The sequence below is a fragment of the Anopheles stephensi genome, chromosome 2 (genome assembly GCF_013141755.1).
Source record: "Anopheles stephensi strain Indian chromosome 2, UCI_ANSTEP_V1.0, whole genome shotgun sequence".
Classification (NCBI taxonomy): Eukaryota; Metazoa; Arthropoda; class Insecta; order Diptera; family Culicidae; genus Anopheles; species Anopheles stephensi.
In genome coordinates, this window is record NC_050202.1 from 39,653,370 (window position 1) to 39,676,941 (window position 23,572).

Sequence of the window (23,572 nt, forward strand, 5' to 3'; positions counted from 1 at the left end):
ACACACTGTTTTTTCCTTAATAGCTACATATGATTTTGATTGTTCATTCTACCACAGTTGCCGTTGATAGATTCCCATTTGCTGTCTCTTGGTTTTTGTTTGATTTGGTTTGATTTGGTTTGATTTTGCTCAATGCCTTTCGTAGTAGATTTTACACACAATCATTTTCTTAAGCTCAATCTCTCTCGCTCTCTTTACTTCCCCTTTTTACATTCCTTTTACCCAGAAACCTCCCAGAATCTGGCCCACCACGTTTACTGTTTGTGCAATTGTTATACTTGTGTCTTGTATTTGTTTCCATTCACCAAGGATAGCCTAATTTCGTTTCGTTTGCCTGAGTAATTTTCGATCGTATTCGTTAGACACAGCTATCACCTTGTTTTGTTCCTTCTCCTATTGATTGGATCAAAGTTGTGCCCTGGTTTTATCGCTCTCCGTTTAATCATTTTATTGCTCGGTATGGTTTGAACAACTTTGGTTTCGTTACCGTATCTGTGGATGCTTTGAATTGATAGTTGTTCGATGCATAGAATGTCATTGCCAGCCAGGACATTGTACGTGGCTATGCGCTGCTACAGTATTATGCATTACAATGATGCCACGTTTGTAACACCCATTTAGGCCAACAAGTCGCGGCAGCGGATCCGGTGCGCAGAGTCAAAACGGTGTCACGCTGCAGGCGGGCATTGCCGATGATCAGTCAAAGGACTTTGATTTCGAGAAGACGGAAATGAAGTACGATTCAACGGGCATGTTTCACTGGAGCCCTGCGAAAAGCCTCGAGGAGTGCATATTGGTAAGACCCCGTGTCCGACGATGGCGATGGTGAAGGAGCATGCTGTGGATTGATTGAAACGAAAAACGCATCTGGTGGTTTTTGCTTCTAGGATCGAAACCAGGCGGCGATGACCGTGCTGAACGGGCATGTGGTTGTGTGTCTGTTCGCCGATCCGGACTCCCCATTGATAGGACTGCGAAACTTGGTCATGCCGTTGCGAGCGTCCAACTTTCACTATCACGAACTGAAACACGTTGTTATCGTAGGATCGGTCGAATACATCAGACGCGAATGGAAGATGCTGCAGAATCTACCCAAAATCTCCGTGCTGAATGTAAGTTAAACATGTATGTATGTTTCTGTGAGACGCACCTCCGTAATGTTCGTTGTTTTGTTTTGCCTCATCTCTGAAGGGTTCGCCTCTTAGTAGAGCGGATCTCCGTGCCGTCAACGTCAACCTATGTGATATGTGCTGCATTTTGTCAGCGAAAGTTCCTAGCAACGATGACCCAACGCTAGCCGACAAGGAAGCCATCTTGGCATCGCTGAACATTAAGGCCATGACATTCGACGACACGATAGGCGTGCTTAGCCAGCGCGGCTCCGAGCAAGACAATTTAACTCCTGTAGGTAGTCCAATAGTTCTGCAGCGTCGAGGTTCAGTTTACGGTGCCAATGTGCCCATGATAACAGGTAAGCTAGCTTCTGGCGATTGCAGCATAAAGAAATCTATCCCCCAATAACCATCCTCCTGAAATGGGGAAATGTGTCTCCTTGCAGAGTTAGTTAATGATAGCAATGTACAGTTTTTGGATCAAGACGATGACGATGATCCGGACACTGAGCTGTATCTGACGCAACCGTTCGCTTGCGGTACAGCGTTCGCTGTGAGTGTGCTGGATTCACTGATGTCCACGGTATGTATATAAGCTCTGTCACGCTCTGTGGTGGCGTTTAATTTCAGCATCTCCTCTTATCTGCCAACTTACTTGCTCACTTACAGACATACTTCAATCAAAACGCCTTAACTCTAATTCGTTCGTTAATCACGGGTGGAGCTACACCGGAACTAGAATTAATTCTGGCCGAAGGTGCTGGACTTCGTGGTGGCTATAGCACACCCGAAAGCTTGAGTAATCGGGACAGGTAATTGGTTGATCCCCGTAACTGCTTGGTAACTAGCTCACACGGCTAATGTGATGATCTTCACCTTCACTGTACAGATGTCGCGTCGGGCAGATATCGTTGTACGATGGCCCGTTGGCCCAGTTCGGCGAGGCCGGCAAGTACGGCGACCTGTTCGTGGCGGCCCTCAAGTCGTACGGCATGCTCTGTATCGGTTTGTACCGATTCCGTGATACCAGTTCGAGCTGTGACGCAAGTAGCAAACGCTACGTTATCACCAATCCACCGGACGACTTTTCGCTACTGCCAACCGATCAGGTAGGGTCCTAACCCAACTCTGTGCTTATGCGTACGTTAATTGACCGATTTGTTTGTTTTGCGTGCGCAGGTGTTTGTGTTGATGCAGTTCGACCCCGGGCTGGAGTATAAACCGGCAACGGTGCGCGGACCCTCTAGTGGTGGCCGAAATCAAAACAGTCAAGCTGCGGGCGTCGGTGGCGGTGGTTCCAACAAGGACGACAACTCTTGACTATTACTGTGTAGCGCCCTTACCGATGGACCCTACTCATACATATGAACAAAAGAAACTGATTTTATATACCAGATTGCGCTCTACATCAAGCGATTTTTCCGCAAACTCGTCTACATTTTCCGCACTCCTTCGCGAGCTATAACGACGAAAGTACACCACTAACTAAGCGTATTTGTGCAATACGTTTCGAGGGAAAGGAGCGTTTCGTTCGGAATCTGAGCAGGTGTTGTTTCACTCGATCGACACCGGTGCTACTTACTAATACACACTATCTATTGTAACACGTGGTATGGAGCGCCATCTAGTATATAAAACCATTTGCAGCCAGTTTATATCGACCGTGTGCACAGCGCGGTGATAGCTGCTTTAGATGCTGACGGGACATGTGTCGTTTAACGGTCTCGGAAAGAGAAACACATCCATCTCTATTCTGTTCCCATGCTTTGGTCATCGATAGGCGATCACTGCTGTGATCAATCAAAGCATCAAGCGCTACAACCACCGGGCTGTGCATGCCAAAAGGCTGTTCATATGGAGAACGAAATTTCTGCGCCAAACAACATGGAAGAACTCCACTTGCTTCCTACACCATTCCGTACACAAATGCTTTTGTTTTCTTCCTTCGTCTTTTCCTTTCGTACATCCTTTTGTTCCCCGGACACCATGAGTAGGTTAAAAAAATTGACGCTTGATCATCGATCCGTTGTATTACCTTCGTTTCCATCGTAGTATGGCCGTTTGTTGTTAAGTTTGAGTAAAACATGTTACTATTTTGACGAGTTTATGTGAATTATTTGTGTGTATTTATTAGTTGCCAGCTTCCGCTCGATAGAGGCGAATAAATCAATCGTGTTCTTTTCAGTATCTTTTAGTTCCTTTTTAGTTCTATTTGGTTGTACATTACGCTAGCACCACCAAACTGTAAGTAGTAGTGTACACGTTTCATTCGTATTCGTTCATTTTTCATTCACTACATCGTTTCCCTTTGGTTGTTCAACTGCAATAGGATGTAAGACGGAGTGACAAACTAAGATCGAAAGGCGAAATTTCAAAATTCAAATCGGGGTACCATCGCAGGGATGCTACACAAAAACACACTCTGACGGACTGCCATTTAAAATTGGCCGTTGGATTGGTAGCAGAACATGCGAAATCAAACAAAAGCTGTATATGTAAAACGCCATGTACAAAGAATAGCAGTCGAGATTGAATGAGTGGAAGAGAGAGAGAGAGAGAGAGAGAGTGAGAGTGAGACGAGAGAGAGAGAGAGAGAGAGAAAGAGAGATCGAAAGAGCGAGTGATCGTACACAAATAATGCTAGTGCTAGTGATAATGCTTTTCCACAATTCATCCCTTAAAAAACGAGACATAATGTTTAAACAAATCCAAATTTAATCGATTCTAGATAATGACTGTGCTGTTAATCGAAAAAAAAACAAACAAAAAAAACAACAATGCAGTGGGTGCGCGAGCAACACATATATGAAGTATGAGAACGGAAATGTAACTGACGAGTAAATACAGCAAAAAAGGCACACGAAAAGAAACCAAACAAACTAACAAACACAGCGATACAGCTCAAGATCGTTCAAAATGAGCGCTACTGAAATAAAAAAAAAGAAAACCGCTACGAACGCTGCTGTTTGATACTTCATAGTGAAACAATGCGCAAATTGATGAACCTCTAACTTGATTTAAGGCGAATTCAATCGAAAGACACAATCATTTTATAATCAAAACAAAACAAACAATACAAAAACCAATGTGTAACCTAATGGAAAGCTGCAGACATAGCAAACAAAAACGACGAAGCGAAACGTCTTGTGCATTATAAAATTAAAAGAAGAAAAAAAAACATGCAATGACACAACAACAACAAGGACAGCGCGGAAGCGCTTACATTAGAGCTAAACCAAAACAAAACAAAAAAAGGCAAGCAAAGCAGAAAAGCAGAAAAGCATCCGGAAGCAGACCGAGCGAAACGGAAAATTCTCTCCCCGCGAATCGGACGCTACACCTACTGACAGACGATAGATAGTTGATCCATACTAAAGAAAAATCATTCTAACTGTTTGCTCTTGCTACATTTATCTTGCACACCACCCACCCACCCCACACAGGCGGAGACACGGCGGGGGCACGGCAGGGGTCGTGGGTGGGACAGTCGGTTTGTTTTCGAGAACTTCTTCTCGCTAGTCTCGGTGTTTTGCCAGCAAATGTGCGTTAGTGTGGATTGCGTTACTACTACTACTGCTACTACTAATCCTACTACTGTCATACCTTAGGTCATCATTGCTAAACGTCTTTCCTAGTGGGTTTTTTGGTCATTGATTGTTAAGGCGAATTGTTACGGACTTGATGTATAATAAGGCTACACAGGGTGCTTTAGAAAATCGGTTACTGACTGTTTGTTGCGTGAGTGCCATTTAGTTTTAGGGAACTCGAACGAAACACAAGGAAACAACAATAGCTGCTCCTTCCGACGCCCCACTTTCCATACCTCCCTTTCTCCTTTCCTCCCTTCCTCCCGCTGCTCCAGCACCACTCTTATACCCCTATCCGGAGTAGTAATTTCACACACACAAACAAACACAAACACGCAGAAGAAAAACATACGCGCGTACTGGAATTACCACTTATTAGACTATTGAAACCATTAGTAAAATTAGAAATCGTGCGGCGGCACACCATTTTGTGGTCGGTGGGTCTGCCGGTGGATTCGTTTTTCATCCCCATCCTCCCCCATTCGAGTGGTATGGTAGTATGGTGTCTATTTGCTGCATTCCTGCACTTGCATGTTTGAACTCTGTGTGTACATAGAACTGATAAGCGAGCTTTTTTCGTACTTATGAACCGTGCAACAACTGCTGAAACCAGGTGAATCTTAGTCAATCATGTGCTGCTGCTGCTGCTGCTACTACTACTACAACTACAACAACTACTACTACTACTACTACTACTACTACTGCTAGTACTACTACAACTACAACTATTATTAACTTACCAAACATTGTATGCCGTTACGTGACACGTGACGAAGAAGCGTGATAACGAACATGGATAAGAAAATGGCGTCGCCTTATCCTCTATGATGAGCATAGCCGTTTTTGCAAGCTGCAGGTTGATGTGAGTGATGTTTAAGCTCTTATCCGGTAAGGGCAAACGTTTCGTTTCTTGCAGTTTCTGGTTTGTCCTCATTTGGACATTGGTTGGCATCGGTCGGTGGCACAGCTCAATGTCCAATTGTTTTGTTTGCTTTCGTTTTCCGCGTGGGATTAGTATTCCTGCCTTGCTCATAAAGATGGCCTTCGATCTGCTGGTTCACTAGAACAATGCTTTCAATGTCTATTGCGAATATAGCGGATGCAATCAAACACACTGTGATTGTATCCGGAACAAAGCATTTGCAGTCTAGCCGTGCAGTGGAATAAAAAAGCAAAACAAACAAAAAAAGAAGAAAACATGCAAAACTTATAGCAAATCGTTATCGCACCGACACTTTCCCATCGTACACTTGCCTCCCTAGTTTCCCCTTAGTGCGGTGAGACCACCGCCTATCGTGTTGCAAACGCGCGCGGGCGCCATTAGTCGTCGCGTACTCAGATAAGTAAAAAGTAAGGAAAAAATGCAAAAAAATAATGAAGAAACTCATCGTTAAAATCACCCCCCGCAGCCATCCATCCACATGCATCCATCACTCAACATGTCTATGCATATTTGACCTAATTAGATAGCGCCTTAGAAAAGAAATCGAGCGAAACCGATTGACCGATCGAACCGACCGAAGCCCGGCGTTCGGGGGAAGTGTACGCGTACGCGCGCGAGAGCTTCGCGCATTGAGCGAATCAACGATGATTTAACTGTTGTAATGCATTTTGTGATTTCTACTTCAGTTAACGGCTTCCATCGTTGATTCACACGAGTAGTAGTGTAGTGTGTACTGTTTTAGTGATCGCTTCACAAAAAAGCTTGAAGATTGCGCTACGAAGTAAGCAGCCTTCACCACCACCACCACCACCACCACCACCACCGCCGCCGCCGCCAACGGTTTGTTAGATACCGGAACGGCTGCTTAACGGCTGTAAAATCGTAACATAAGTATGACATAAATATTGTGTTCAAATTGCACTGACCCCCTCTGGGACCTCCGGAAAAAGAGCGGGGCTAGGGCAGCGTCAGCTGAAACAAGCAAGCATCTGTTTGTAACTGTTCATTACAAACATCATAATGCGTGACAAATAAGCAAAGGAAAAGGAACCACTCTCCAATAGCACATAACATAGAAACGAACTCACGACGACGCTGGACGCTACTCATGGCAATAGGCAGGCGGCCGGAACAGCCGGCACAAAGAGCTCGAGCTCGTCGGTTCTTCCGAGATCCGAGTGTTCTAGCTCCCACAACACCACACAACAACCACAACACTTACAACCGGGATAAGATATGAAACATGGCCAGGCGACGAGGTGTAGTTAATGCGTGAAACACGTAGTGCGTCGAGCGATTTATACTTCTAGACTAGTGTAATTAATTTCATATACAATATATACATAAAGCAACAAGCTAGAGCGAGGTGCTGTGGTACGCCGATAGTCGTCGTGCCCTGCCCCAGCACGCAGCAGCATGCAAAGTCGTAGCGCGATAAGTAGACATATAGCCATCTCAGCTAGGCGAAGCTACCCTGAAAAAAAAACCCGCTTCATTACACTGTGCATGACGATACAGTCACCGCCCCGCTACATTGGGAATCGAAATAGCCGTCATATTTTCTAAGTGTATTGAAAGATGTAAGATACAAACTTTGTGCTGCCCATCGTTCAAACTATGGTGTCCGTTGTTATCCGTTTATAATAAGCCCGTTCCGTTCGCGAGTTCCGTTGCCCCGTGTCTTCCGAGATGCGGAACAAACCGCCCTGAGAAGAACTGAGCGCGGGGTAGTGTTGTCGGGAGATGTCGCTGAGCTGCTGCTGCAACCACTCACATTTCGAAATGCAATAGGCAATGGGGAGCGATGGCGCCGTGTGGAAGAAAGAAGAAAGAAAAAGACGAAGCAGCAGGACATAACACATAAAAAGTACAGTTAACTTAACACAAATACCATACACAAACCACAACAGCAGGAAAACATTATCACACACACACGCAGCACGCAGAACTCGCAGCACACCGCTGAGCCAGTATTGTTTCACCCGATTTGACATATTCGAGCCAGAGTGAAACAAACAAACTAAAACCAACGCTAAACAATTAACATTGTATAGAAAGATGCGATTTGTGTGCGCGAGCGCGCGTGTTTGTGTGCGAATCGTCAAGGTTAGAATCCTGTTTTTATAGATTTTTCAAAAAAGTGACAAAAAATCATACAAAAATAACTACTTCTGCTAGAGCGATAATTTAGTAAGGTATAAGGTATGTGAAAATGAGGCTTAACACACATTGTACATAGCTCGTAAAATAATTCTCAGAAATTATCCGTGCATTTTTAGTAAAAATACACTCTCACACACGTACAGAAACACACGACATAGGACACAGGAGACGGGAGAAGCGCGAGGCAATGGACTGGCTATATCTGTAAAAAAGTAATCTAAAATCTTAAACAGACGATAGACATTGGCTTTTTGTTTCATCTTGCGGGATTGCGCGCCGAGACACACAGGTACACAGTCAAACATAAATACGTAGAGCCACCCGTACGGCGGAAACCGTCGTTAACGTAAAATACGCCATCACGCAGCAGTTAGCCGCAGCTTCTAAAGATACAAGGCTAGGCAATGGGATGTTCTTGACAAAATCAGCTAACGCAAACCGCCTACAGTTGATATAGGCCAAACACTGCACACGAAACACACATACACACTCCAGCACACAGGAAACTAGGCAGTAAAGGACCGGATTTATAAAGGCGACACAAGAAGCAGAAAAGACATAGTGCCACTGCTGCCCTTTCGTATATTACTGCACTGTAACTCTCTGCCCCTGCTGTTGGGTATGGGTTTGTTTTGCTAATACAATTTTGTAACGGTCCCTTCACGCGCACCCCTTCGTGTGTAGAAGCTTCGTGCCGAGAGACACGGTGCCCGAGACACGGACATTTTAATAAGTACTTTGTTAAGCTAAGCGGACGACGACGCATTGCTGCTCGGTGTTTACGTTTCGGTTTTTGTTTTGTTTTTTATACATGCGTCCTCCCACCCCACATCTTCTCCCGCTGTTTAGTTTGTCGTTTTTTCCCTATAATGACGTATGCAAGACGCGATGAAAAATGTTGTTAACGTTAAACTTATTGTTAATTATAAAATTCAATGCAAAGAAAAACCAAAACCAAGAACAAAAAATGAAAAAGAAATTGATGAATATAATAATTGGACTGGTGGGAATTTATTTCATTCGACGCGCATCGATGCAGCTCATCCGAAATGTGTGCCTGTTGGTGACGATAAGCCAATGCAATGCCTTGACGATGGCTTTGAAAATGAAACACGTGTCCACGACTTTTTTTCAATTCAAATTTGAACGGGGTTGAAATATTTCATTGAAATTTTGCACGACTGAAGGGAAAGGACATGCACAGTTGGGAAAAGCGAACAGCTCGAAACGGTCAAAGCGTTGTTCAGCAAACTGCTCGTGCAAATCGAGCAACCGCTACGTCAAAGTGCTCGAGCCAGAGTGCACAACACAATAACAACAGTGCGACCAAACAAAAGCCTTTCAAAACAATCAATCTTTTGTTGCGTTTCGTTGCTGCAGCATCCGGTGAAACTTTGGCAAAGCGCTGGTATCGAACTATGCAGTGGAAACCCCTTTACATATACTGTTAGTACGTGTAGATGTCCCTTTTACCCCCGTCGCCTAGAATGTTTTCCGGCAGATGAAAGGGATGTTGATTGCTAAGTGTGGTATCGATTTTTTGTTCGCAGGTCGCAAGCACTTTGCTGGATAAGACACTAATTACATTGCTGGTTCCGGCTACCGTCCTTCTAGTTCCTGTCCCGCGTTTCTACTGCCCTTGGTGGAGGCAAGCATTTTCGTTTGTGCAAGGTATTCGTTTACTGCCTCCCCCAGTTCAGTTCCCCCTGTGATTAGTGTGCTTCCTGCGTTGTGAACCAACCGGAAAAGAAGAAGAAGACTCTTTGTCGTGTAAACAAAACATCCGGCAACTATGCAGTGAGAGGTTCGACCCAAAGAAACAAAGTAAAAGCATTCGCGTGAGGAAATATTTTCAACCTACATTGGCAAAGAAATGTCCTAAAAGGTAAACGGAGAAGAATGATCCTTCTGGACCGTCGGCCATAAACTCCGCCATAGCATGTCGGCACAAACGAACAACAAAGGGCTGTACCGTAGGAAGCATCCCGATGAGCGCAGCAGATCGTTTGACCGAACCGTGATTAGTGACGATGATGATGACGAAGAATCCGACACACTGACGGAGCTGTCACGAGAGTCGCTTACGAGCAGTCAGGGACGTAGCAGCATCGGTTCGATACCATGGGCAGAGGACGCTATCAAGCAGAATCAAACTGAATGGGAACGGATCGATCGGATGTTTTACGGTGAAGAAGATCTCCCCTCAGACGCAAAGCTGCGGGAAGAAATATTGGAATGGACATCCGTCTTTCCTTTCCTGCGTGTTGCGGGCAAATCGATTACCATCGTCGAATCGGCCCATGCGAAAGGAAACGATCCATTTCACGAGGAAATATTTATGATCGATCCACCGCTCCCTAGTCGGACGCGGTCTTCCCGTTCGGGCCGGGATGGACTGAGCAAATATGCGGGCAAAGATGTGGAATGTTTGCTAAGTGCCTGCGAGCTGGACAAATGCTTGTGCATCAGCTCAGGCCAGCTGCACCGTCAAAGCAATCAAGCATCCGCGCAGGCGAAAGCCGGACGACGCTCCGGGATGATGGATGTCGGGGTCGCGGAATCCATAGATAGGATAGACAAACCGTACATCAAAGTAAAACCTCTCAACAGTCTGATGGTACCGCAGGTGCCCGTCGTCTCGGTGGGTTCGTTTGGGTTATTAATATCGAACCACTGCGGTGTCGTCGGCCCAGCGAACTATCATGCCCTGTCGGGTGTGAGTAGAAATTGCAGCGCACAATCAGTCACGCATAAAAACGCTGACGTTCATGCCGATCGCTATAACAGAAATGTGAATCTACAGCGAAAGCTCGCACCCTTGCCCCACCGGCCACCGCAGCAACAGCATCAGAGCAAACCGTCCGCTAAAACGACCATTGAAACGACCATCCTGTCGGCGTCGGCATCCGCAACGCACAATCGCATCCCACCGTTAGCTAAGAACTATAAGTTCCTGGTGCAAAACAGCTACGTGGCACCGACACTTCTGGCCGAAATTGAGCAACGGCATCACAACAAACTGAATGTGGTAAAATCGGCAACGACCCGGTACATGGCATCATCACCCACCAAGCACATCTTTGCCCTGCCTGCCTTAACCGGAATCGACGGGCTGGTGCGCCACAATCCTGTTACGGGCGTTTCGGGATTGCAGCGGAGTCCGGCCAAGGGCCGAACGTTCCGATCGGAGGTAATCGGTCGATCGATTTCTGCTGCCATCACGCAAAAACAAAACCCAATCTAATGATTCATTTATGTCGCACACACTGAAGAAGATACCGAATTCCGTCCTACTCGCAATACGAGCTAACCGAAGCAGAAGTGTATATGCATCGAGAGTTGCAAAAATATGGTTTAATTTAATTTATGATAGAATCACGTTACGATCTCATAAGCTTAAAAAGAGTATGTTTTATAGTATGGGTTTTTTTCAATGCATACATGGAAACTGTATTGTAATATGAGTCGAAAGCCACAAGAAATAATGTTAAAGAAGTTAATGTGGTTGGCATGCAAATAAATCCAAGTTTCAAGAGATATGAGCTGGTTTTAATTTTACATTGCAGAGATTCTTGTACATTCACGCATTTGCGCGATGATTGCCAACAACAATACGATCCAATACGATCATCTGATGCAGTTCGTCGTGGTTGATTGATTTTGCATGAATAAACAGTAGATAATTATTTCAGTATACTGAACGACAGTAATGCAAAAATGTAAGCAATGTAACGGGCTTTTTAAACTCCCACCACGCGTCATCGCTTCTGCTGCATGGGCACACTGAGCAAAGCGCGTTTGACAGTAGCTGTCAAAAGGGGAGCAATTCACACACACCCTTCGATACGTGCAGGTCGTGCTGTAAGTTTCTGCGTCCGTGTTGTTAAAAATTGCCATTATTCCATTTGTTGCCAGCCCCAAAGGTAGAAATTATCGTTAGCAAACAGTGCACGTTCGTACGGTGAATTTGGGACACATTTCGGTGGCCTCGTAGGGGTGTCGTGTATGGTTGTTTGAGCTAAGTCAGCCAGCTAACCTCTGGGCGCGGTGGACAACTTTTCTTTTTTGTTCCTGCTGTGTTGCCCTCCAAGTCCGGTTCGGTTGATGAGTAATTAATTCGCTATCGGTCGTTCGGCCTGCTTGCTAGCGCTGTGCGGTTGCGTTTCACGTAAAGAAAATATTTGCAGTGTCGTGAGTCGTGAGTTCGTTCTTTTTTTTTCTAAACTGTTGTCTTGCATGATGATGTGCACCATGCTTGCCTGATTAGCAATACAGGGAGGAATGTTAATGAGGCAGAAAATAATAGTAACGAGTGTGCGCGTGTGCGTGCCCCCGCTAGGAGAAAGTGCAATGAAGGTTGTCGCGAAGTCATCTATCGATCCGAATTTGGCTCGCCGTCGTAGCCTACTGGTGTTACAAAACGTTGCTAAGGATTATCCGCCACTCATGTGATGATGGTGGTGATGTCGTTAGGAAATCCATTCGAATCTGGACGATCACAAGTCGTGAAAGAATAAAGTGGGATTTGGTTTCGATAAAACGTGCAACCCCTCAATTTTTGAGGTGGATTTTGAGCTGATAACCACAGGCACGGCACTGTTGCCGGCTTTACTTGTGCCAACATTCGATGAAGCGCATACAGTACAGCTTTGCTAGCATAATCCTGCGGTGTTAGCAAGCAAGATAAGATGCAGAGTCCGAAAGAATTTGATGGACCGCATCAGGGTTGGCTTTTTGGAACGTCAGACCAGTCTATAGTTCGAACGCCGCCGATCGAGGAGACACGTGCACATTCTTTAATTAACATTCTGCCATTTCCCTTTCAGTCCAGAAGCTGCACGACACCACTATTTGGCCCGAAGCAACTGCTAGCTCCTGGAATCCGGCACCATGGGGTCTCTGTTCCGCAGCGAGGAGATGTCCCTCTGCCAGCTGTTTCTGCAGAGTGAGGCGGCTTACGCGTGTGTGTCGGAATTGGGCGAGCTAGGATTGGTCCAGTTCCGTGATGTAAGAAACCGCACGGCTCCAACTTATTTGCTCCGAACTCACGTTGTGCTATATAACTGTGCATTATAAGTCCGTGCTTGTTCCACCTTCCCTCACAGCTCAATCCCGACGTCAATGCGTTCCAGCGTAAGTTCGTGAACGAGGTGCGCCGTTGCGATGAGATGGAGCGCAAGTTGCGCTACCTGGAGAAGGAAATAAAAAAGGATGGCATCCCTATGCTGGACACCGGCGAGAGCCCCGAAGCACCGCAGCCCCGGGAGATGATCGATCTGGAGGCCACGTTCGAAAAGCTGGAGAACGAGTTGCGCGAGGTGAATCAGAACGCGGAAGCACTGAAGCGCAACTATCTCGAGCTGACGGAGCTGAAGCACATCCTGCGTAAGACGCAGGTTTTCTTCGATGAGGTAAGTGACGTTTGGTAGATGAGCTCCACAAATTCATCGCTCCTAGGCTCTAGGGCTTGGTGCTACGTTTGAATTTCGTTTCGTGTACATCATCACAAAGATGGATTTGTAGATGTTGCACTGGTCCATACGTTATGTTCCGTTGATTTTACTTTCATGTATGATGTTTTTTTTCCTTTTTTTCACAAAATAACTGGAAAAGTTGTATTTTTTCAAAACACTACATATTGCTGATAAGCGTCTAATTTTAAGTTTAACAAGTTGTTCCAACTTTCATTGATTGTTGTTTAGTTTACACATTATTACAACCCGCTAACATTTCATTACTCATTGAAAAAAGTTTATAGTGCCATATTGCCTAACCGTGTACCATTCGAAGGAAATTAAATGCTATTAGTTCAGACAAAAGGTACAACCATTATTTAAACGCAACGTCTTTAAACATCCCACGGGTGTGTAGCCCGCGGGATTTTGGAATGTTAAAAAAAAAAACAAAAACTTTAAAACACCCACTTATTAACATTCCCATAACACATATGATGGTGGTCAAGGTGGAAAAGAATACGGCGCACGCGATAGCGATAGCATTTCTTTTAGCTGCTGGCAAAAAATAGCAGCATGCATGCGCTCGCCTATCTTAACCTTCTGTTTTTTTACACCCTACTATTTGCAAATGTCTCTTGGAAAACACCTCCCTCTACATCGATTTTGAAACGTTATTTGCATGCTCTTGTTTATTTTTCAACTTATCTTACTACCACAATGATAGCTCAGCGCTGCCGGCAATGTGCGCCTTTTCTTTCCTTTTTTGGTTTGTTTGAATTCGTTTGTTTCTTTCCCCCTCTTTCAATTACTTATTCAATTGTTGGATCCTGTTTCGTCCCTTTAGCTTCAGTAAGTTAGAGCTCCGTTTCTATTTATATATACTAACATTTATTAAATGCAGATGCTACTACTGTGCCTGTTTTTTCGTGAAAATCGAACTACTCCGTGTTTAAATTCGTAAAAGAAAAAGAACGATTTCATTCGCAACAACACAACCAGAATATGCGCTACTGGGTGTCGAGGTGATTGGGGTTCTCCCGCATAAGCACTTTATGTAATGATTCTAAATTCTAGTTCATGTTATGCTGTTTCATCATTTTCATCGCAATGTTTAAGCATTTCTGCGAAAGTTCAATATTAAAGGGCATCTCTTAAAAGCAGCTCCAATTGCGAGAACGAAAAGAAGAAAAAAAAAGTACAGTACCATCTCACTAATTTCATTAAAGTCATTTGAGCTGGTTTGGATTATTCTAGTTATCGGTCTTTACACTGCAGAGCCATACGTATTGTATCCCGTTCAGGGAAAGTCTGCACCAGATACCCAGAGAATCCAGCGACGGGTTAAATAAAGTCAAGGAAAGCTAGAAATGGCAGGCCAAAAATTCTCGAGGGTTGTGCATAGGAAGTTCAAATATATTCTCTTTTTATTCATTTGGAAAGGTCAGGCCAGGCGAATATTTAAACCAGATAGTGAAATATTGAAAGCCTCAGACATTGCCCAACATTTTTTTATTTGTAAAACGTCACATGATTTGTTGAAGAACGGCCAGGTCGTCTAACTCAAGGAACACATGATTTAGTAAGCATAGATTAAAGGCTTACAGCTTTATCGATGGCTGCATAGAAGCAAGGTAAGGAACAGCTCACTTAGGTTGTCCAGTTTCTGTTAGTAAGGTGGTACTGTACGCGTCTTTGAGGTGTATTTCGGACACATCGATGCTTGACCCATCCCCATAGCGCTGTATGTGTTTTTCTTATTCTACAGAGTAAATGTTTGCAGCTGTGTAATTGGTTCTCACGTACTAACATCTTCCCCGTGGGTTCGGTTTAGCTAACAATCTAAACAATCACACTTGCTGGTAATGGTCACCGCTGGTTGTTGATGGTCGAATGTATGTACTAACAACGACTCACAATTAAATTTAATCATCTCATGGCAATTCGAATGCTGGTCCCGGCCTAGTTCCTTGGCTTCTTGAAGGAACACCGGGTTTACATACTTTTGTACATACAGCTATATTACAAAACCCCTTTTCCACTGGGGGGTTGACTGAATCTGATGTAGCGCTTTATTAATGGATTTTATACACATTTTTGTCCCTTCCCTCCCTGCCTTTTCCAATTTTTATTTTACTCTGCTATGTTGCTGGTTGGGTACACATATATTTTTTCGGTTGTGTTGTAATTGCAAAAAAAAAAACAAAACAAAACAAAAACAAAATAAATAATAAAAAATTAAAAAATATAATAAAAAAACAAAAACTAAACACATAAACAAACAATGATAAACACACGCACAAATAAACATGTGTTGAATGCGAATGCGAAACGACAAACGAAAAAACAGGCCATATATACTGGACATGTACCTAATAAGACAAGAAACCGCTATCAACAGATGGCGGATTCGCACAGGGAAGAGGAGCAGGTTAATCTTCTTGGTGAGGAGGGCATACGAGCAGGTGGTGCCGGGGCACAGGGACAAAATCTAAAACTAGGGTAAATATACACATTTTTCGTTTAATTTACAGTACTATTATCCTTCCAAATCACCCCTTCTCTACTCTCTCTCTCTCTTTACACTTACTCCTCCAACCAACGTGTTTTGCAAGTGTGCTGGCAGTTGTCGGCAAGGCTTCTCCCGTTTTTGGCCATTTCCATGTGCCAACCAACGGTGGTGTGCCTGTTGCATCGTAGTTTGCAATCGGGCGCCCTCGTTGATGAACCCTTTTCATGCTCAACCTTTTTCCACGACCTTTTCTTCCGTAGTCAATATAAACCAGTACATCCCGTTTTCTCGAACTATCTCTTTGCCTTTCTCTCTCTATATCTTAACTGTGCTAACCGTGTGGAGAGTTCTAGTAGCAAAACATGGGAATTATTAAAACTATTGTATGTCACTGATTTATGTAATGCTAACAGCCGAGTTACGACAAATATCATGTCATGGTGGCATGGATGGTGATGGTGGGAAAGCAGCACGCCGCTACTTGAAACATGTACTACATCCAACTGCAAGTCACATTATTCCAAACAGTTTCGCACAACTTCACCCATATCATCATCTCGTACCGTGTGTCCGTGCGCTGGTTCATGGTTGTAGCTCTTTGTAGCTGCTGCTGCTGCTAGGATGTGTGTGTCCCCTGGTATCGAAAGCTCTTCAATTTGTATCTCTTTATCTTTTCTTTCCCACATCTCACATGACTCTTTCCCCTGGGGTTTGCTTCCATCGTCTCTTATCTTCACTCCCCCCGCCCCTCCTCCCCACTCCGACCCGCCCGTGCCTGGGACCTGGGACGCAGAAACGTTACGAGCGTTTTCCCGAATTCAACCCCAATTACAGCCGTCACTTAAGGCAAGCCGTTGTGATTAATCCTGTGGCAAAGCAACGCACGCCCCACGACGGGCAGTTGCAAATCATGCATGTCTTTTACTAGGAGAGAAGTTTTTTTTTTGAGGCTCTGTTTTGTTTCATTTTTGTTCATTTCGTTATCTCGGAAAACAACGGCTAAAAGGGTTTTAGATAGAGGAAGTAACCAGTAACAGTGCGCTTGTCACAATGTTGTCCTAATAATAATACTACTTAAAAATGCACATGTTTTGAAATGATTTGCCGCTGCACCCGATTTGTTCGATCTCGTTTTGATTGATGCGCTTTTTGTTTGCTCTAGTGCTTTGGTTATTTTTATTCTTCGCAAATAGAACACAAATGTAGCTACTCTCTCTCTCTAGCCCAGCTGTTCGGCAGACGAATTCGCCGCAGGTATTGTATCCATGTAAAATCTAACAGTCAGCTTCAGCCGTTAGCCTGCTGTGCATCGTAATGCTTTATAACCACCGTGTATTTCTAGTTTGTGTTTTTTCCCCTAACTCGTAGAATTCGCTGTACTACTTACAGTTTTCTAACATGATGTAACGGAGACTGAAAGCAAAGCTAGCGAGTATTAATAAGTTTTATTAAAACGTTTTATTTAAATAATGGTATGTATTTTTTCTTGCTCTTTGAGAGAGAGAGAGAGAGAATGTGTGTGCAAGAAGAGTCGGTACACCATTTTGCAGATCGTGATTGTTGCTCCTTCACCGTACGTTCTTTCTCGTTCTTTCCGTTCACTTGCTGTTTTTGGTACATCCTTGCTTAGGCGATCCTAATGTGTCGTCCGTTTTCGAGTCATCCATTTGTATACCGCATCATCCCGTTTGCGATGGTAGAGTAGCTCCCGTTTTGTTCTATTGATCATCCGTTTTTGTTCACCAACAAACTCACTGTTACTTGTTTGTTATTTATGTTACATATCGCGCTCATATCACTCTGCTGAAAGTGATTGATACACAACGGCACACGAAAGGAAACAAAAAATAGTCATAACGAAACAGCAGTTTAATATTATAACCAATCAAACAAACAAACAAACAAACAAATATCACTCACACGTACCTATCTGTTGAATGTACAGCAAGAGGGTGGCATGCATACCACCGAATCGATGACCCGCGCGTTGATCACCGACGAATCACGCACCGGCAAGGCAATGGGTCCCGTTCAGCTAGGGTAGGTTTGAATTTGATCGTCTTATGACTTTTGTTTTTCTTCTAATCTTTGGTTTCAATTTTCACTACTTTCTTTAGTTTATTGGTTTCGATTGGTTTTTGCGCTCTATTTATTAATGCATTAGCTTACATCTATTGAACAGTATCAACAAGATTCGATGCTCTTCTTACTAAATTTACCGTGTAATTTCTTAACCAATAATATACCACTGCTTAACCGTTTTGCCGTAACCAAGTTCTAGCCTTTCTACTATACCTACGTACTATTACTATATTTTCTTTTCTTGTTTTCTCTTCCGTTGGTGTTACGTTTGTTTTCTTTTTTTATTTGTTTCGTATTAACACATACTCGTACTATCCTTTGGTTTTGTATTTCTCTACTTATGCTTTATCTTTTCATCTTTTTCCCCTATATGATATTAACGTGACTAATTTTTAACTGCAGTTTTCTGGAAAAAGCACAAGACACAGAAGAGTACCTTCCATGGTCAGTAGTAGTGATAAAATGTTGGACGATCTTTGTATTTCCATGTTATCAAGTAGTAGTACATATGACGCTGTGTAACCCCGTATACGCTGCTTAATGCTACTATATATGCACCCCCGGTTATAAATTGTACACGCGTACACTGCTGTTGTGTCCAATGCACATCATTATAACGCTCGCTTTTTTTACTGCCATTATGAACAGTATTTTTCAGTCCATAAACAAGTGTCTTCAGTTTTAAAGCAATGAGCGATCGAAGAGAACAGCACATTGTTTTAAACCCGGAGTCATTTGCTTCCATGACCATTCTTCTTTTACTGATCATTTTATTTTTTTTTTGAATTCCCGATGAATGCTTATAAAAATTCCTTTTTCATGTTATTGTAAATCACACTGTAGTGCGCCATCATTTGTCATAAACGTATGCATTAAATAATAGGCTAATGTTGTTTGTGCGGTTTTCATTCACCCATTTGGGGCGTTGTGTCGTAACGATTCACCCAACATTTATAGGTTGTTTTGCAATCATGTCTTTTATGTACAGACAAACATATTTCCAGCAGTATCGACTGATTGGTTGTAACTATGGTCATAATAGTTGTGGGAGTTCCTTTTGAAGATTTGTGCATTGTATATGCAAGTTAGAGATAGCGAGGCGCGTTCTGTCGATTCGTGTCGACACTGTCGATCGATTACAACCTTTTGGAGTATTACAATACGTTCAGTGCTTCAGAAAGACGTTTGATTTTGGACCAGTAGATTAAGAGTCGCTCAAGGCTCTGAAAGGAATGGCCAAAAATTAAAAAAAGAATCTGCTTGGATGTATAGGATTCGGGCAGAATTTAATTTATTGATTGACTTCTAAAAAATTTGTTTCAAATGTATTTTTATTCCCATCAGCAGTTAGTCTATTGGTCTAATGCACACGTTATTGTGGTTTTGGCAAGCATTTCTGTAAAGCATTCATAGCTTCCATCGTATAGGATCGTTATTAGTTTTGTCGGTGCCTTCTTCACGTTCATTCGCTCATTTTACATGTACGTGCGTTATGCGTTTCTATCTCACATCTGTTACACATACATTTCGTATAGTTTCGTATTGCATCTCGATCCGAAGGTTCCTCTATCTAAGGGGTGCATTTATTTAAAGTATTGTTTATTAAAGTTTTATGTAAAGTTTGGCACGGTGACTGTATGAAATCATAGGAAAAGGGATAACTAAACATTCCATTTAGGCAGCATCCATTTCTTTCATTTCTACTACTAGAGTCTGCCACCCATTGTACCATATACTTTGTTATAATGCTTAGCGAACGTTCAACGCCGTAACATTTGTAGAGTAACGAGTGCAAGACGCGCGCTGTGATGGTCATACTCAGTTTAGTATTACATAAATCAATACACACAAAACAATGGTTGGCTCACCAACACGAACAAAAAAATTGAAAATGTGGTACAACATTCATGCACTTTTGATTTTGAAAAACACACATTTCTCCATCGTTCATTTTACGTTCTTCATTCGCGTGAACCACACGCACCTATTGGTATAGATATAGTGCGTATAACGGTGTTTGTGTTTCTCCGTTAAATCACTGACGAGAGTTCATGTTGATCACATGCATTGATATCGTTCTATAGCTTTGTTTTATGATTATGATTGTTGTTGCAGCTGTATTAAACGCCGCTAGCTAAATATTGTCCTGCTCATAGCGCAAATTGCTTACCAATCCCTTTCGAACAAATACAATCATGCCGATGCTGATGATGATCGTGATGATGATGTTTGCACATTTTCAATTTTTTCCGGATTGGTTTCCTGTGTTTAACAAAAAGAAGAGGAAGAATAAGAACTATGCCACACTGTCCAGCCTCTCTAAGCTCCTTTTCGTATCTGGCTGTTTCTGTCACTCTCCTACCTCACCCTTTTTCTATCCCTTGTGTTCCACGATCCACTTAATCCTGCACTTAAACGACGTTCCCGAATTGTCAATAATCTGTGTCCTTTTCTTCGTCCGTATCGTTGTCTGTTGGAATGTCGAACGTCGTTTGTATGTCGACAAACAAAAAATACCCAACGCGCCATCATTACACACACGCACACGGACCGCAGCTTTGTTGCCGGAGTGATCCTGCGCGAACGTTTGCCGGCATTCGAGCGTATGCTGTGGCGTGCCTGCCGAGGCAATGTGTTCCTGCGCCAGGCGATGATCGAAGATCCGCTGGAGGACCCATCGACCGTAAGTGATCGAGCGTGCTCGGTGCGCGATCGTTGCAAACAGATGTGATATGAATTTCCTTTTTTTCCGATTTCCCCACAGGGCGACAAGGTGTACAAGTCGGTGTTTATCATCTTCTTCCAAGGTGATCAGCTGAAGACACGCGTGAAGAAGATCTGCGAAGGTTTTCGCGCCACGCTCTACCCGTGCCCCGAGGCGCCGACCGATCGCCGCGAGATGGCGATGGGCGTGATGACACGCATCGAGGATTTGCACACGGTTCTCGGCCAAACGCAGGACCATCGTCACCGGGTGCTGGTGGCGGCGGCCAAGAATTTGAAGAACTGGTTCGTGAAGGTGCGCAAAATCAAAGCCATCTACCACACGCTGAACCTATTCAATCTGGACGTGACGCAGAAGTGTTTGATCGCGGAATGCTGGGTTCCGCTGCTGGACTTTGAAACGATTCAGATTGCGCTGCGCCGTGGTACCGAGCGGTCCGGATCGTCCGTTCCGCCGATCCTGAACCGTATGGAAACGTTCGAGGATCCACCAACGTACAACCGAACGAACAAGTTTACGCACGCGTTTCAGGCGCTGATCAACGCGTACGGTGTCGCTAGCTATCGCGAAATGAACCCAGCACCGTACACCATCATTACCTTCCCGTTCTTGTTTGCGGTGATGTTTGGCGATCTTGGGCACGGTACGATCATGGCCCTGTTCGGCCTGTGGATGGTGTTGAAGGAAAAGCCTCTGGCGGCGAAGAAATCGGACAACGAGATTTGGAACATTTTCTTCGGCGGACGGTACATCATCTTCCTGATGGGCGTGTTTTCGATGTACACGGGCTTCGTGTACAATGACATCTTCTCGAAGTCGCTGAACGTGTTCGGGTCAGCTTGGACCATCAACTACAACACCTCGACCGTGATGACCAACAAGGCGCTGCAGCTTGATCCGGCCGGCAAGGATTACGCCCAAACGCCGTATCCGATTGGGCTCGATCCGGTCTGGCAGGTGGCACCGTTGAACAAGATCATCTTCCAGAACGCGTACAAGATGAAGATATCGATCATTTTCGGCGTTATTCACATGCTGTTCGGCGTGTTTGTGGGCCTGTTCAACCATCGCTACTTCAAGAACAAGATGGCCATCTACTGCGAGTTCATTCCGCAGGTTATCTTTCTGGTGTTCTTGTTCTTCTACATGACGCTGCTTATGTTTATCAAGTGGGTCAAATATTCGGCGGCGAATGATCCACCCCATTCCGCTGGCTGTGCCCCCTCGATCTTGATCACGTTCATCAACATGGTGCTGTTCAAGGCGCCCGATGAAAGCTCCGGCGATTGCTCGCCGTTCATGTTCGCCGGCCAGCAAGGGTTGCAGAAGTTCCTTGTCATCGTGGCGCTTCTCTGCGTACCGTGGATGCTGCTCGCGAAGCCCATTCTGATCATGCGCGGCCGTAAGGAAGCAGCCGTGAGTAGATTTCCGAAACTGTATTGGAGCCATCCAATGGGTTTTCAACCTTTTTAACACATGGTTTAATGGTGTATTTTATCTCTCTCTCTCTCTCTCTCTCTCTCTCTCTCTCTCTCTCTCTCTTTCGAATCGCAGCATCAACCAATCGCACCTTACAGCAATGAAAATGGTGATGCCGACGGGTTAAATCAGCACAACAACGCAGCGGGAACCCAGGGAGGACAACAGCCGCCGGCACAACAACAGCAGGGCGGAGGTCATGGACACGACAATGAAGAAATGTCCGAGATCTTTATTCATCAGGGCATCCACACGATCGAGTACGTCCTCGGATCCGTGTCGCATACCGCGTCCTACCTTCGTCTATGGGCTTTGTCGTTGGCTCATGCACGTAAGTACCTTAAGCTGGCCTTAACTATACAGGAATGGTTCTAATGCTTGCTCGGGGTCTATAAAAAAACAGAGCTTGCGGAAGTACTGTGGAACATGGTGCTGCAGAACGGACTGAAGCAGGATGGCTGGATCGGTGGAATTGCCTTGTGGGCCGTGTTTGCGTTCTGGGCTGTGCTGACCGTCGGAATTCTGGTACTGATGGAAGGTCTTTCCGCATTCTTGCACACCCTTCGTTTGCACTGGTAAGTTTATGAATTTTCTGCAATGTTATAACGTTAGGCAGCGCAACATTTACAATAACTGCATGTATGACACAATTGTACATTTTAGGGTGGAGTTCCAGAGTAAGTTCTACGCTGGACTAGGTTACGCGTTCCAACCGTTTTCCTTCGAGGTCATTCTTGATGCAAGCTCCAGCTCGTCCGAAGACTAAAGTGGCCACCTGTGTGCCGCGGAGAACCATGGATGCGATACGCCAGAGCAACAAACAAATACGATATGAATATATACTCTTACACAAAATTTGCTCTTTGTCGGTACACTGCTGGCCAACAGGAAGCAGTACTAGCCGTGTACGTATTCTTCTTCCTTCATCGCCATTAACAGTCGAGATCAAATGAAGCACTCCGCTATGAATGAACGCGGCGAGTAACTAACACCGTAGAGCGCACATAACTAACTAACTCGAAATATAAATTATACGTGTTTAATCCGTTTGGGAAATTGATAATGACATTCACGAATTTATCCATGCTGAGGTTGTTCGGACCTTTCCTCATCCCGATTATCCATTCTGTGGACGCTTTGATGCACAGCTTAGCCAAACCAGCAAGATGTACCATGCTAAATTATGCTGTCACAGGAAAGGTACCATTCTTCGGATGGTCTTCGTCACTTTGTCAGACAATACGCAATTCAATACGTTGAAATCGTGACAAGCCCTCTGAGATTACGGTTCTTATCAATTATATTGGAATAAATGTTACTTGTTCAGTAGTATCAGTATCCTGTGGATGGTGGTGCCACATCCGAAAAATATATCAACTTTCAAACCATGTTTAACGTAAAGGTCAACTCTATGTCAACGAATTGATGGTGATCATGATATTCGCTCGAAATTCTGCGTCATCACTTTGAACAAGTTGATAATGTAAGCAGTGTTACATATTCAAAGGAAAAGAAA

General features: G+C 44.2%; 3 protein-coding genes across 67 annotated transcripts in view; all 3 read left to right on the plus strand.

Annotated features, from left to right (window-relative positions):
* The window catches only part of LOC118507856 (calcium-activated potassium channel slowpoke), a 66,269-nt gene extending 57,469 nt beyond the window's left edge, over positions 1 to 8,800 (plus strand). For 31 of the 50 annotated variants that reach the window (XM_036047044.1, XM_036047045.1, XM_036046991.1 and 28 more), the window contains 7 exons: positions 622 to 796; positions 888 to 1,112; positions 1,192 to 1,471; positions 1,559 to 1,695; positions 1,782 to 1,924; positions 2,002 to 2,221; positions 2,292 to 8,800. In XM_036047044.1, coding sequence (XP_035902937.1) covers positions 622 to 796; positions 888 to 1,112; positions 1,192 to 1,471; positions 1,559 to 1,695; positions 1,782 to 1,924; positions 2,002 to 2,221; positions 2,292 to 2,432 — 1,321 coding nt within the window. In that variant the 3' untranslated portion in view covers positions 2,433 to 8,800. The remainder of the gene's footprint in view (positions 1 to 621; positions 797 to 887; positions 1,113 to 1,191; positions 1,472 to 1,558; positions 1,696 to 1,781; positions 1,925 to 2,001; positions 2,222 to 2,291) is intronic. The other 19 variants (XM_036047033.1, XM_036047025.1, XM_036047028.1 and 16 more) reach the window with 4 other exon arrangements.
* A 201-nt stretch (positions 8,801 to 9,001) lies between these two features.
* On the plus strand, positions 9,002 to 11,342 carry LOC118507858. Of its 3 annotated transcripts, none has more exons than XM_036047046.1 (2): positions 9,002 to 9,251; positions 9,356 to 11,342. In XM_036047046.1, the coding sequence occupies exon 2, from the start codon at positions 9,745 to 9,747 to the stop codon at positions 11,047 to 11,049; it is 1,305 nt and encodes a 434-aa protein (XP_035902939.1). In that variant the 5' UTR covers positions 9,002 to 9,251; positions 9,356 to 9,744; the 3' UTR covers positions 11,050 to 11,342. The 3 variants fall into 3 exon arrangements, with proteins under 3 accessions (XP_035902939.1, XP_035902940.1, XP_035902941.1); XM_036047047.1 differs by having other exon boundaries at positions 9,105 to 9,255; XM_036047048.1 differs by having other exon boundaries at positions 9,105 to 9,213.
* A 272-nt stretch (positions 11,343 to 11,614) lies between these two features.
* Positions 11,615 to 23,392, plus strand: LOC118507859 (V-type proton ATPase 116 kDa subunit a1). Of its 14 annotated transcripts, none has more exons than XM_036047063.1 (10): positions 11,615 to 11,666; positions 12,632 to 12,812; positions 12,911 to 13,216; positions 16,564 to 16,616; positions 18,255 to 18,296; positions 20,409 to 20,535; positions 20,617 to 21,993; positions 22,132 to 22,387; positions 22,460 to 22,631; positions 22,720 to 23,385. In XM_036047063.1, exons 2-10 carry the CDS (start codon positions 12,696 to 12,698, stop codon positions 22,820 to 22,822), a joined length of 2,553 nt encoding a protein of 850 aa, XP_035902956.1. In that variant the 5' UTR covers positions 11,615 to 11,666; positions 12,632 to 12,695; the 3' UTR covers positions 22,823 to 23,385. The 14 variants fall into 14 exon arrangements, with proteins under 14 accessions (XP_035902956.1, XP_035902951.1, XP_035902942.1 ...); XM_036047058.1 differs by lacking the exon at positions 16,564 to 16,616 and adding an exon at positions 17,716 to 17,810; XM_036047049.1 differs by lacking the exons at positions 16,564 to 16,616; positions 18,255 to 18,296 and adding an exon at positions 15,609 to 15,760 and having other exon boundaries at positions 22,720 to 23,392.
* The last annotated feature ends 180 nt before the right edge of the window (positions 23,393 to 23,572 follow it).